The 14,642-nt window shown below is 34.0% G+C and overlaps 1 protein-coding gene across 3 annotated transcripts; it reads left to right on the top strand.

Annotated features, from left to right (window-relative positions):
- The first annotated feature begins 331 nt into the window (after positions 1-331).
- Positions 332-14,448, top strand: LOC129295144 (uncharacterized). 3 transcript variants are annotated; one of them, XM_054933620.1, is made up of 17 exons: positions 344-473; positions 606-770; positions 966-1,049; positions 3,173-3,246; positions 3,363-3,396; positions 4,166-4,224; positions 4,509-4,623; positions 4,984-5,021; positions 5,845-5,942; positions 6,128-6,183; positions 6,730-7,003; positions 7,151-7,263; positions 8,819-8,875; positions 9,979-10,044; positions 11,267-11,341; positions 13,061-13,144; positions 14,125-14,448. In XM_054933620.1, the coding sequence occupies exons 2-16, from the start codon at positions 645-647 to the stop codon at positions 13,121-13,123; spliced, it is 1,332 nt and encodes a 443-aa protein (XP_054789595.1). In that variant the 5' UTR covers positions 344-473; positions 606-644; the 3' UTR covers positions 13,124-13,144; positions 14,125-14,448. The 3 variants fall into 3 exon arrangements, with proteins under 3 accessions (XP_054789594.1, XP_054789595.1, XP_054789596.1); XM_054933619.1 differs by having other exon boundaries at positions 332-770; XM_054933621.1 differs by lacking the exons at positions 344-473; positions 606-770 and having other exon boundaries at positions 982-1,049; positions 4,150-4,224.
- The last annotated feature ends 194 nt before the right edge of the window (positions 14,449-14,642 follow it).

Genomic DNA, 14,642 nt, shown 5'->3' with positions numbered 1-14,642 from the left:
AAACAATTGCAAGGCTATTTTGGAACCTAATCGGCCCCATGCTGCGAAGATATCTGGGGATACATAATAAATCATTCGAGCTTGTCAATAGTGGCAGTTTATAGAAATATGTTGATGATATTGATTATATATATATATATATATATATATATATATTTTGCTAAAGTATTGATTATATATATTGACATATTGATTGATGTGGATATGATTGTGATTCGTTGGTAACTCTTAATTGATTTTCTTTCGACTTACCTTTTTGTTTTTTTTTTGTTTTTTTTGCCACACTTTGGACTTGACTTTGAGAAAAGAAGGATCTAAATATATAGTAGTTCAGGTTGATAAAATCCTAATCTTTGAAAAAGAAAAAATTGCGCAGAACAACTCTCACCTCGGAATCATTCTTACGTAAGATACTGGTGCTTGTCTAATTCGGAAACGTTGCATGAGAGATCTGGCCACGTGTCTGGCAAGAGGTTGTAATCTGTAATGGTGAATTCCAGGAAATATTGATTTATCGAGTGGATCAAATCGGTTAACACGAAGGACAAGCACGCAATTTAAGAAATTTAGTAATAATTGGGTTTTTGGATTTATGTTGGTGTTAGAGAGTGGACGAGGATTTCATTATTGGCGTGTTGGAGCAGATGAAGGGCAAGGGAGTGCTGGTTTCAAACCCCAATAGTGGCGGAGACAGTGAAGAGAAGCAAGAACCGTCGTTTGGCGTCAGATTCTCTTCTCGGAACAATTCCTCGAAATACGATTTCGTCAAGGTCTCGATTCCCGTTGAAGATCATTCTTAGTGTCATTTGGAAAGTAGCGAGAATGAAAATAGACTCTTTTCTATTTCAATGAGGATTTATCTCATGCCCTTGGAGCATGATGAACTAGGAACAGAATGATTCTGTTGATCATGCCTTATTTTGCGGCATTTTATCTGAAACTTTTGGCGGTTGTTGTGTTTCTAGGTAAAAGTGTGGTTGGGTGACAATGCGGATCACTACTATGTTCTGTCCAGATTTTTGCTCAGTAGAATGCTAACCGTGACCAAGGTGTTGTAATGCAGCCGTTTAAATTTTATGTCATATTATTTTTCCCGATGCACGTTCTTTTTTTATTTTTTTGTTGTGGCCGAAATTCCCAATGCATGCTTGATCATGGAAAATATGTTAGTACATTAGACCAAATAACTAATGTTGTTGATGTAAAAATATTAGTTGCATGGAGTTTACTTGAGGCCAGAATCAATTTGAAAGTGAAAAGGATGTTGTGTTATAATGCATGATAAATGGGTAATCCTGTTGATACCCTGCCATCCTGAAATCATTGGAAGTCTTAATGAGTTCATGCTCTATATGATTAGGGGATAAAAATAATTTATTTTGTTTGAACATTATCTTCTATTTACTAGAAAACTCCCCTGAATGCCGGGAGAATGATCCAAGATCCTTAATCAATAGTGGATAAAACAGTATTTTGAGAGTAGTTATCGTTTTCCTTCTCCATTGTATCATGGTGCGATGACAATTTAGTTGCCACAATAGCAAAGCTTATGCTCTTGGTTCTGGCAGGTGATGGTGCTGCTTGATTTCTGAGGATTTGGGTTGGGAAATTCTTGAGGATGTCAAGTTACCCTTCTTCTAACTTGTCTTTCCTCTTCTCTCTGTAGATTCTTTGTGTCTAGGATACAGCTGGTGGTAATGAGAGACTAGAGACTTAGGGACAGGCAAGAGCCTTTTTTTCTTTCTTTTTTTGTGAGTTTGAGAAGTGAGTCAAAAACCTTTAAAGTATCTGGTTGCTTCCTACTCTCATACATATATACAAGTTGGAAATTATTTTAGAAAGTGAAAATGAGTACAAAGGAAAAGAGCTTTCAGCCTTGCACCAGTGCTACTCATGGAGCCCATAGAATATTATTTATTTGAAGTATTACAACTTTTCACTTTCCTGAGTTACTTTAAGACGGGGGACATTTTTTTGGGAGGATATCTGGGTGGGGAGTGCATCTTTTATAGAGGTTTTCCATGAATCTGGCCCTCTTCTGTCTATCTCCATGGCGTAATTGAAACATTAATAATAATAATTCTTGCATTCTACAAGTTCATTTGTGAATGGGATTTCTCAGTTTTTAAGAAATATTGGTATAGGATTATTCAGGACACTAATCTCTGATTCCTTCAGAATTTATTCAATTTCATGCAATCCAGGCAGTAGAATATGGACCCCCAAAAATTTTGGTGTTTATGTAAATTATTTGTAGAATTTAAGACTCGTTATTCTATAATGTCAACAATAAGCCTTGTCTCACTAGGTGGAGTCTACATGGCATATCTATTTGAAGTTCGACAGAATTTTACGTGGGCCGTCGAGAGCCTAACACAACCCTCCTTATTTATTTGGGCTTAGGACTAGTTATAAAACATAGGCAAAGTTAGACTTACTATTCTAAGTTGAATAAATTTTTAGTAGAGGAGTTCATTTGATATTTTAAAGCTCTCTCCAAGGTCAGGTGGTTTGTCTGGACTATAGAGTTGGTACTAAAACATTTCTTTCTACTGACATTTTGTACCATGCAGATGAATAATTTGGAATCAGCTGCTTACATCTTGTTACATTGTAGGATAGCTGTCCTAAGGTTACACGTGTTTTTGGTGTTTTTATTGCACAATTAGTGCACCAGCCCTGAACATTAGAGGGGTTTTGTTTATAAGGTTTATAGGTTTTTCTGTTTTGGAAGGCAAAAGTGGCCAAAGCCCTATGGCAATGTTCTGTTTTTACTGTGTTGTGGTGTATTTGGTTGGAAAGAAACATCTGCAATTTTAAATGTTTATCTTTATTTCTTGAGCTTCTTTGGAAAGGATAGTCTTTATGATTTTGATGTGGAGCTACTCTGAGGGGTTATTAGTTGATTTTTCCCCCTCTGGGAGATGCTATTTATAAGTTTATACCCAACTTGAGGGCCTTATTTTCTCACGTTCACATCATATAATTGATTTGCTCAAAATAACTTTCTATCGCACTAAATAAATCAAGTTGACATGCCTAATAAGTCACATATCTCTTGTATAATTCTTTTTAAATCATTTATTTATGTTTGATTTTGTTTTCAAGATATGAGTTTGAGTAGGTGACACTGCTAGTAATGTGTATCAACACAAGGTCATTGTGATTTCAGATCCCAAACCATGTGGCTGTGAAAATTGCTCTCGAACTCAAGAAGGTGCTCATAGACAACAGCCTTCTTGATGTGTATGCCACTCTCCTCCTATGTTTTAGCTTAGTGATTTTTTCCCTTTTCTTTTCTCCTTCTGAATTCTGGTCAACTTGAGTATTTATTCTTTTTACATTGTGATTCTACAATGCAGCTCTCAGTCTGATTTGGAAGCTAATCTTTTTAAGGTATGCTGGAAAGTTTTGATCTGTTTAACTAATGACTTAAACTACTTTCTTGGCTGTCTAGATATTATCTTTTATGGTTTTAGTTTGCTTTTGGAGTGACATGTCGTGAAATATTGAGCAAAAGTGATTTTTCTCTTTTGGCTTTTTGTAGAGTCCTAACATTTTTTTTTTATAATTTTTTTGAGCATTTCTAAACTTGTAGGTACGGGTAACTTAAAGCTGCATATTAAGATGCCCCTTTGCATGAGGATTGATTTGATTGTCTCTTGGAGCTTGCTACGATTGTTTTACTTTATTGTGTTTATTGCTTAAATTGTGAAATATATATTCCAGCTGCTTGATTCTGTCAATTTTTATACCAAACTGGATATGCAAATAGATTTGAGAGCTTTGTTGTGTTTTGAGCCTTACTATGTTCCTGTTTAGCTGGAGTTATCCTCCTCCCTGCTGTGCATTTCCTATTCTTTTTCCTCTAAAATTCCTTTTCTTCCTTTCAAAGCTTTCTAAATGAATTTGCTGGGGCTTCCCATATCACTGCAAATTTTGTATCTTCATAGGAGGAAGTTGAAACTTCTGTTTTCATATCACTACAAATTTTTAATGAACTACAATGGGTGGATGTCTGTTGTTTCATAAATGATAATATACATTTTTGAATCTGTTAATGTTATTGTGAATTTGTGATGAGCTACCATGACTGGATGCCCGTTGTTTCCCAAATGCTGATTTAATCTCATCAAACTTTCTAAATAGGACTGTTTATGTGCAGCTTATGGAGCGGAGAGGTTATGGAGAGGAGTACATAAATCGTTATAAGATGATGACAAGGTTGGTATGCCAGATATTTTGTTCTGAATGACCTTGTTTTCTTTCTATTCTGTCAGTCCAAATAATAATTTTACTAGCCAAAATTTTTATCTTCATGAAAAAAGATGTACCTCTCGTTTTCATAGGTTCACACAAGTGTTTGATGTTTATATTTAGCTGAGTGATGAAGGGTTTTCATGGCTAAGAAAAAATGCAAAGAAGAAAGGAAACTAATGAATCATGATATCTTTGTAGTAATTATAATAATCATTCTTCTGATTTTGCTGCCAACATCTGTCATCCAGGTTTCACCATCAGAGAGTTCCATTAGTAATACTTGTTTGTGGAACTGCTTGTGTTGGGAAGTCTACTATTGCCACCCAGCTTGCACAGAGACTAAATTTGCCAAATGTCTTACAGGTAGGCTTTGTTTATCTGTAACCTAACTGCATCTATAGTAGTATTTTTAAATGAGCTTTTTTAATTTGGTGCCAAATTAAAGCCATATATATTATTTTTGAACTTCTGTGTGACTATTTTATTACAATGTGATGGCTCAGTTTCCATAATTCTCCCATAAAATGTTGTTATTTTATGTCTCTTCTCTGATGAAAATTGTTGGAAATTACTGTTGATATTAAGTCATGTTATCTGTTTTGATTTTAAGAAAGTTTGAGTTCAGTATTAAGCTCAATTATTCTAATTTAATAAGAATAGAGTTATCATATTTTGATTAGGATAAAGTTACATTATGGCATTTTTCTTGTTGACTGTTTGCAGACAGATATGGTGTATGAGTTGTTGCGCACATCTACTGAGTATGCCCTCAATTTCTCTTTCTCACTTTTGTGTTGACTATAGTTTTTGTTTTAATTCAAAACAGATGTAAGAATTCATTCATGAAGGGGCATCACATATAGACCATGTTAAGCCTGGCACTTGACCCTATTTATTTATTTATGAAATCAAGCTCACAAATTGTTGTTCTAGCTGAAAATATGTGGTTAACTTGGCAGTGGCAAGTGGATTTTTATTAGAAAGGCTAGACTTAAAGGGATTTAGATGCTTGCTAATGCAATATTATGCTTAAATTAATATGGTCAGGTTAATTTTCATGTTCATATTGATGCATAAAAATGCAAAATAACATTAAGTCGTGACAATTTTATTAATAAAATGTTAATAATTATTGGCATAAATTGAAGGCAATGTACCTTTTCTAATGGAGATCTTTAAAATGCAATAGTTGACTAGTTATATTAATGTCTTTGCCATGGTGTGCTTATTTCATCTTTCTTTTGCCCTTTAGTCAGCAGTAATAATGTAGTTGTCTTATCCATTCCCTTAAGATGATTAAGTTACTCCTCAATCCCCATCATTTTTATATTCCTTGTATGTAAAAGTTAACTGCACTTTCCATGAATGGTCTACAATTGTGTGGGTCACCTATGCACAAACTTAGGTTCACAATAGTTACTGCATACTGCTACACAATATGTTTATGATTAATCTGGAATGCAGTGGATAACATTTTAAACTAGCAATTTCATTTTATGTGTTGACTTTCATGTTTTTATTGCTGGAGTGATTAATCATTATCAGTGTGTATTTTTTATACATTTTGCTCTTGTCTTTATATAGTGCACCATTGGCATCTACTCCTGTATGGTACCGAGACTTCAGCTCATCAGAGGAGTTAATAACTGAATTTTGTAGAGAATGCAGAGTTGTACGAAAAGGTATAATTTGTTCTTTTTTGCTTTGGATTCTGTTAGTTTAAAAGATTTGTTCGTTATTAGGGTTTGAAAACAAATTTGCTTATTATTTGAACAAATTTATTGTTTTACAGAGAATGTTATGGATTTTCTCTCCTTCAAAGGAACTTTTTTTCCCCCCTAGCTAATTGTGATTTTTTTTTTCCCAGGTTTGGCTGGTGATTTGAAAAAAGCCATGAAGGATGGAAAACCAATAATTATTGAGGTATGCAGGAACTACCGTTTAGAGAATTTTGCTTATTTGTTTCTTAAAATCCCACCCATCAGATGTTAGATTTTAATTTCTAGCTGATCACACTCATACAACCAAACTTTGGAAAAGCATTAGAATATTCTTGTTTCTTTGAATTTGTATTCTAGAAGGTGGTTGTAGCTGGTTTGGCTGTATCATTATCTATGGATTATCTATGAATATTTTTTGTATTTCTTTTTGTAAATTTATGTATAAATTTGTTTTGCTCACCAACTTTAACAAAAGATGATATTTAATGGCTGAAATGAACGGAAAATGGAAAATAGAAATGGTATAATTCTGTACGGATTAAAATACAATTTTGGGAAGTTGGTGGGTTTCGTTTCTCAGACAACTCTCAGATTTTTACGTGTGACTGTGGTTTCAAAAATGATATGTGCTACACTAATTTGTTATTAGGCCTTGACAAGCCCTGACATGCTTAATATGCAGTTAATTTATTTCTTTTGTAGATGGTTCACTTTCTCTGTCTTATTTTTCTTTAAATAATTCTTCCAGGGAATACATCTGGATCCTAGCATTTATTTAGTGGACGACGAACAGAAATCACCCTCTAACGTACCTAAGGAGATAAATCCATTATCTTTTGCACCAGATGATAATGCTACGGCAAAATCAAAGGATAATCATGATGTTGTTTGTTGTGGTGATGAGAATAACAGCGGCTCAAGGTCTCCAAGCACCAAGGAGGAAATATCTATTGACCAAGTTGAGTCACTATCGAATTCTAGACAATCCATGGATCTAGCTAGAAATATCTCTGCACATAAAGGTTTGTTTGTTTGTTTTCTTTTTCCTGTCTTACTTTTATGCTTTTAGCAGGACAGTTCTATGCAAACATGTAGTGGAAGTCATAATGTATATATGAATAGGCACACGTGTTTCGATTTATGCTTGAGATTTTGATGGTTGAATGCAGGTGTTTCTCTTAGAGAACTGGACACTGACAGAACTAATGTTATGAAGGAGAAGTTGGGTTCCAAACCAGTAGTTGTGCCCATTGTTCTGAAAATGGCTGAATTTGATCACAAGGTTTTTTTTTTTTTTTTCCATTTTGTCCATTGCTTTTATGATTGTAATAGTTACACTTATTTGCATAAAGAGTTTCTATTTTCACTTATAGTTTGTCTAACATCCAAAACTTAGCTAGTTATCCAAGTTTAGTGGCTGGGTGCTCTTTGTCTTTTTCTTGGTTATTCCATCACTGAATATGGACTTATGATGCCATAAATGAGAGTTCAACTAATTTTCAGATTGTTGCATGCATTATATTCTACTATATTATTGATATATACAATAGACAAATATTATTGTGATCCTCACTGTTGTTTATACAACAAGTAGTCTTATCCACTCTAAGTGAGATTGTTTTTGTGGATTGTATGGTGTTATTGTGCTTCATTATCAGCCAATCTTTGGATATATCATTCACCAAGAGATCCCATTTGATATCTTCCTTGAGTATGCTTCTTAACCTCCCTCCACATTGATTTACAGGGACAAAGACCATATACTCAAATTTCCACAGTAATGTCTCTATTGACTTTCTTTGCTCTCCAAGCCACTTTAAATGATTTTCTACCATTTTCTTCTCATTACGATGCCTTGCCGAAATTGCCTTTTCTTGTATGACCTTGCGTTTATCTCAACATCTCTTTCTCTACTACCCCAATTTTTTTTTTTTTTGGGATCTTGTTGACCCTTTAACATCCAACATTCACTACCATATAACATTAGTATTTTAATGGTCGATATATGTTTCCTTCTATTTGGTACTTTGCATCACAAATGAAATGATTCCTGTTGCCTTCATTTGAACCACTCAGCTTCTAAACTATAGACAAAGTCTTCATCAATTTCACCATCTTGTAATATTGTTCCCTAATAGCTAAATTTTGACACTTGTGGTATGATCTTATCTCTAATTGTTACCATTGCTAATTTTATTTTTCATTGCTAGGGATGTTCATGGTTGTTATTGTGATGGAAGATTTTATTTTGAAACAAATTGGAATATGATAGGAGACTTCCAAAAATATATCAAAACTAGGGGGTTGAAGGGAGAAGCTTACTGTATTGGTTTGTGAATTATCATTTAGTCTTCATTTTTTATGATCCCTATTGGCACCAACAGTCTTTGTTCATACTGTGTCTCTCTTGTTTTGTGCAATTCATTCTTTGATTCAAAGTTTAATCTTCTTGTTTTGTTTGATTGTGTTTTTTTATGTTTAGAATAAGATTTGGGTATATGTTCTGTTTTAATTAGGATAAAGTTATCTGATTTTGTATAGTTATGTGTTGTACTTGGTGGAGTCCAGTCTTGTTCTTCTTTTATTGTCTATAAATGTAACATTACTTCTGTTTAATAATATAAGTTTTGAGGTAAATTAAACCCTGAATTTCTACATGTACCTCAACCTTTATACCCCAAGTCTGTTTTGGCCTACTAATTGCTGAGGCGTCTGTGGGATTTAAAAATAAAGTAAATTAATTTAGCTGGACTCCAGTACGTGAGTCTTGTTGTTGGGTTCCATCATTTCTAGCCAACTTCTAAATGTTATAATCTAATGAAGCTTGCTATTTGCAGGCATTGCTTGAGGAGTGGATCTCCAGCCGTTCGTTTAATGATAAATGCCCAGGCCAGGTAACATTACCCTCTCATAGGGTGCACATTCAAAGGATCATTAATCAACATTTTTATTGATGACATTTTATGATTTCTTTTCAAAAAAAATTAAAAATGAATAAATTATGGAGGACAAACATTCCAAACTTTGAGGCTTTGATTACATCTTTTAGGATATTGGAGGAAAACAGGAATATTGGTTCAAAAGAACATGAATTCCGTGGCATTAGGGTGTGCCTGAGCTGCGGCAGGGCCAGGATTATTAAGGACTACCTTGCTGCTTAGCATGATTTCGGTTGCTTATGGTTGTCACGTTTAAGTTTGTAGAGAATTTTATTTACATTTAGAAAGTAGTTGATAGGACTTATGTGTGGCCCATTTAGTTCCCTTTCAAGGAGTTCTTTTAGTCCATAATATTGGTTCTGACAATAATTGATAAAGAAAACAGAGGAAGTTGGAAAACAGGGAGCAGAGTTCTCAATGTTAGCTGAAGCATTATAGGTTAGTCAAAGGCTAAATTCATTAATCAAATGCTTAAAGTGTCAATTTGCTGTATATAGTAGTTATTTGTGTCTGTTTGAATCAGTTAATCGTGCAGCCATACATGGGTTTGCGGGTTTTTTTTTTTTTCTTTTTTAAAGCTGTATGGGTTTACTATATTTGAAGGTAATTCTAACGACTTGACTGTTGAATTTAACATCTTAGTCAATGATCATGTTATAGATATTAGATGCCCTTAAAGAGGGACTTAATGGTAGTATATTTTGGAATGGGAGGCCTGTCTACGTTTTCAATATTTCGTGTCACTTTTGAGATAATGCATAAGAAATAGCTGATAATGGGTTTCTGAATCTATCTCAAGTGAATTTGCTTACATTTGTTTTCTAATTTACTCATAAGATGTGTCAGTCTAATCAAATTGGATGAGACATATTATCAGGGAAGTGGTTTTGGTTATGCTTTTCTGTATGTGTAGTACATGCATAATTCTATTTTAAATTAATTGTTTTAACAGATATCAAATACTGTGAATTTCTCATATGATAAATTAGTTTCAAATAGAATATCAGTTTTGAATATCCTTGTCAGTTATTTTTTGAAATAAATTTTGCAACTTACAGGATAAAAATAAGCTTATACAGAACTTGAAAACCATACAAGATTATCTCTGCTCATTCACATCACAGGTATGTCCGACAATTTGCTTTCCAACTAGCTTACAGTTGTTTTTGTTGGTGATACATGTTCTGTTTTAACATCTTAATTACTCCCTTAAAGTCTTGAAAGCTTCTTGTTACAGCTATTTTATTCTGTTTTTATCTTATCAGTTAGTTCTGTTCCAATAGCACATAACTTTTAGTGTTGAACAATATTTTTATATAGTTCATTTTGGTATTAGGACACTACCACCATGAATGTCTCTGATTCATTTACTCACTGAGTCACTGTGCTTCAAGTAATACAACAATGACTATTTCCTATCATCTCTCTCTTTCTTTGTTCTTTTTGTTCCATGGTATCAGAGCTGGAAGAGTACCAAGGACCCATCTGATCGTTAGAAATAGATGGAATGGAAAATAATAGAAAGGAAAAGAAAGGAATGGAAGGGAGCAATGGGTGAGATCTATAAAGATGTTTGGTTGGCAATGACATGGAACAGGTTTTGATGAGATAATTCATGTTTGTTTCGCCAAAAGAATAAGAGAAATAAAGGAATAAAGCAGCTGAAACTAAAGAAAATGAACAAGTTAGCCTCAGTCACAGTTTTCTTCCATTATTAACCCACATCCTCGTTTTGATTGAATTCCCATATCCTAAATACAGCCATTATCCTACCGATAGACAGTTGGCATTATAGTCACACCCAACTCACTACACATTGATTCCAACACTCGCCATAAGTTGGATCTTATAGATCATATGGCCAAATTTTTACAAATGTAAGTAATACACAGTCTACTCAAGGGCATAATGAAAATATTAGCTAATTGATCATTGCAATTAACATAGCTAGTAATAAAAGTCCCTGAAAGCATCTTTTATCTTATGAAGGGATTGGGTACTTCACTGATGGTGGCTTAGTCAAGTTCTGTACTTTGATAATTAAAGTAAAGAGTTTATTACATGACAAGCGTAGGTGGTTATGTTGTATACTTTTTTAAACAGTCTCGCATGACAACTGAGTTTCTCCTTGCGTGCATTTACTCTATTTTTGTCCTGTTTCACAAGACTTTCCATGTTGTGGGTTGCCCTACTAGTTTTACAACATTTACACATGAAAAGTTTTCAAACATTTACTAAATAGTGCTGAGAAATTAATATGAAACTTATCTCCTGATAGGTTTAGCACCCAAAGATCCTGCTTCTTGTAATATGGAAATTATACATCTCTATCTTTTCATGTTATAGGGCTTGACTGTGGTCAATGTATCAGCAACAACATTCCCTCAAACACTGGACTGGTTGCACAGCTATCTTCTTCAGGTATGTTTGTCTGACTTTGTATTACTTTGTGCTGTTTTTTATTTATTTTTACTTTTTTAAGTCTTTTGAAGAAGAAGACAGGAAAAAGGAGTTTTTTTTTTTTTTTTTTTTGGGTTGGGGGAGGCAGGTGGCCGGGGGAGGCAAAGTGGAATTTAGATATGTTTCTTTCTTTGTTTTTTTTTTTGGCCAACAAATTTAGATGTTGTGTTTAATGTGGTTTAGTGTATTTAGCTGTAATGAAATGGAGAATGGTATAAGCAGAAGGTCATTCCATAAGATTTAATTTTATTCTGTATTGTTGGGAAATCTTAAAATAGAATGATCACCTTTCTTGTTTTTTGATTTGCCATTGAAGTAATCTGTTCTTTTCTTTGTTCTGGGATTAATATTAAACGTAAGCCATGTCACTTTTGAACTTCTCCTGATCGTTTTTCCTTTCCATTTTTTTTACTAGTTGGGAGGGACAAAAAGGGAGTGATTGAATTTTAACAAAAAGGGAGTGTATGAAAAAATATTTGTGGCAAAAAAAAAAGAATATATATATATATATATAATCAGAGTTAGAGAGGTTAAACACGCGGTAAGAGTTAAACAACAATAAAAAAAAAAATCCTCCTTGAGAATGCTGAGGAAAAGGAAAAGAACTGCAGTGAATAAGGCCTCCATCCAGTTACCCTTGTATCTTAAATAGGATATGTCTCTTAATAGTTAATATAAAATATTATAGGCCAATTAGTTTATATATTGATGAAAAATTTTTCTAGCTTTATCAACAAGTTTCTTTCTCTCTGATTGAATGAGATGTCACCATAACAGGAGGAACCATTTCACAGAAATCCCCGAACCATTCCTTGTAGACAGATCCTAGGTGCTGTCCCTTTTGTCAAGGAGTTTGTGAAGATGAGGAAACCAGTGTGTAGTTTTTTAAGATGGATTTGATGAAAGCTTGTGGTTGAGTGAGCTGGGGTTTCCAAGGCAGGGTTTTCTATAGAAAGTGGACTCTCTTTTTTGGGTTATAGTTGATGTGTAATAGATAATTGAGAAAAATTATTTATCATCTAGTCAGTTGAGTAAGCTGATGTAGGATCTTTAGTAAATTGGTGGCTAAATGGCGTCTTCAATTTTTTGCTTCTAAATTTCTACCACAAATTATTTAGTGGGAGAGGGAGAATTACTAGTCACCTTCTAAGAATAATGATGCAATCTCAAAAATCAGTATTTTGATAACATTTTTGGTTCCAAATGAGTATTCCTTCATACTGATTTGTGGGACTAATCTCAGAATAATTGACGTTACCTCCTCCGCTAGTGTTTCTCCCCAGGCTTGAACCCTTTTACATTGTAGAGCTCTTCAACCACTGAGCTCAAGCTTGCTGACGACTTGAGCCACTCTCTGCGAGTATCTGGGGTAACATTTGACTAAGTAAAATATTAACGGAACACATCAGTGAAGCAACCTGTTATGTAACATTTTGTTTACCCCGGTAGACAATCACATTTTATTTAACTCTTGAGAATATTATTAATTTTACAGTTTTCTATAAAGTAATTGCGACATGGTATTGTGTTAATTTTCAAAATACTTCAAAGTCAGAATAAATCAAACGGATATGTATTTTAGTGGCAAATCATGCATTTCTTGTTCAATTTGGTTTTCCTTTAGAATTATTATAAGCTGGTAGTGACTGGAAGCTGTGACTTTAATTTGATTTCGTTCAGTGCATTGAGCAAGGCATCACATCAGTGTCACGTGAGAAAGGTCCACAAGTAGCTGCAACATAGTTCATGCAGTGAGTCTTAGAGGTATGAATATACTGTCGTTAATTTTTACATTTTTACTTCTGCTCTGGACCAAGCTCCTTTAATGCACTGATTGCAAATACGAGACAGTGATGTGTACTCCAGAAATCGCTGATGAAATATTCTTAAGTAGATAATCATGTCTATTAAGATAACTAGACTAAACCAATGAGCAGCCACGTAAACATGTCAGGTGGTGGGGTTCACTAAAAATGAGAAGTTACTTGGCATGTCCACACAGCAACTACTAATTGATTCAATCTACCTATCTATGCAAACTTTTTCTACTTAAAGAATTTACATGGTTCATAGTTATAGGCTTTCAGGGATTTTCGTCCTATGCCAAATGATTCAGTCAAGCTGTTGCCTAATTTTTTTTTCTTTCCTGGTGGAATAAAGTGAAGCCTCAAGTTGAACTGTATCAAAAGATCAAACTTATTGTGGTCCTTTTGCACTGTGCAAGTATACTACGTGCATGCTATGGATTTCCCATTTATTGCTTTTGACTCTCTTTTGACCAAAACTAAGGAAAAAGAAAATACAAATGCAGCCATTCAACTTCAGATCATCTGTAAATACCCTTATGATCAGCAATAACATTAAAAATTATATCCCTGATGTTCATTATTTGGCGCATTTCACTCCTATGCTAGGCTTATCTTTTTAACATTTTAACCACTTTAATTTACTTTTTGAACCAATGGACACATGCCATGTGGCAAGAGACAGGGTGTGAAGTGGTATGCCTGTTGACAGAAAATGAACAAAAGGTTTTAAATGCTTAAAGGGGGAAATTTTAAGGGGATAATTTTCTTTCAAAAGTGAAGGTTGATTATTTGCATTTTTTCCGTGTTAACTGTTGAGATTGTTTCCCTCTAGTGAAGCAGTATTTTTGCCTATGCTTCATTGATGCTTTGTGGATAGTAAATGGATGTTGCAGAATAAGCTAATAAAAATCATGTCTGAAACGAGTCTTTTTCCAGGTGCTATCTACAAAACTAGTGGTCGCTAGCCTCTTGTGATTATGAGATAGTCCAGTGACAGATCATTGCAAGGGAACAGAAAGCAGATCTTGTTCAGGACAAAGTAATTATTGGATCCATTTTTCTGTTGTTGTCAAATAATGCAGATTTTATCAGTTATCTTGTCCACAAAATCTTTTGCCACCAAAAATGATTGTATAATCATGGATCTTGAAGTAAGGTCTAGTATGCTTTTATTACAATCATGGAATGAGTATCTCCTGGGTGGCGCGCACACCAATTGTACCTCTTTTTATTTTTATTTAATGCTACTTTATTTGCTAACTTTGATGAGAAAGACAACATTTATAGTCAGTCATTTCTTATATTCAATAGATATATATTGCAAAAATAATATTAAATACTCTTCAAATTTTGTAATTTGTCTTGACAAATCACTCTACAAAATTTTATCCTATAAATAAAAACAGAGGAAGCACACACACATGTTACTAGCTGGGGAAGGAAGGGGGAAGAAA

This window comes from Prosopis cineraria, unplaced genomic scaffold (genome assembly GCF_029017545.1).
Source record: "Prosopis cineraria cultivar Desert tree isolate PC_DT_omini unplaced genomic scaffold, ASM2901754v1 PC57, whole genome shotgun sequence".
In the NCBI taxonomy this organism is placed as follows: Eukaryota; Viridiplantae; Streptophyta; class Magnoliopsida; order Fabales; family Fabaceae; genus Prosopis; species Prosopis cineraria.
This window is presented reverse-complemented; position numbering and strand designations above follow the sequence as displayed.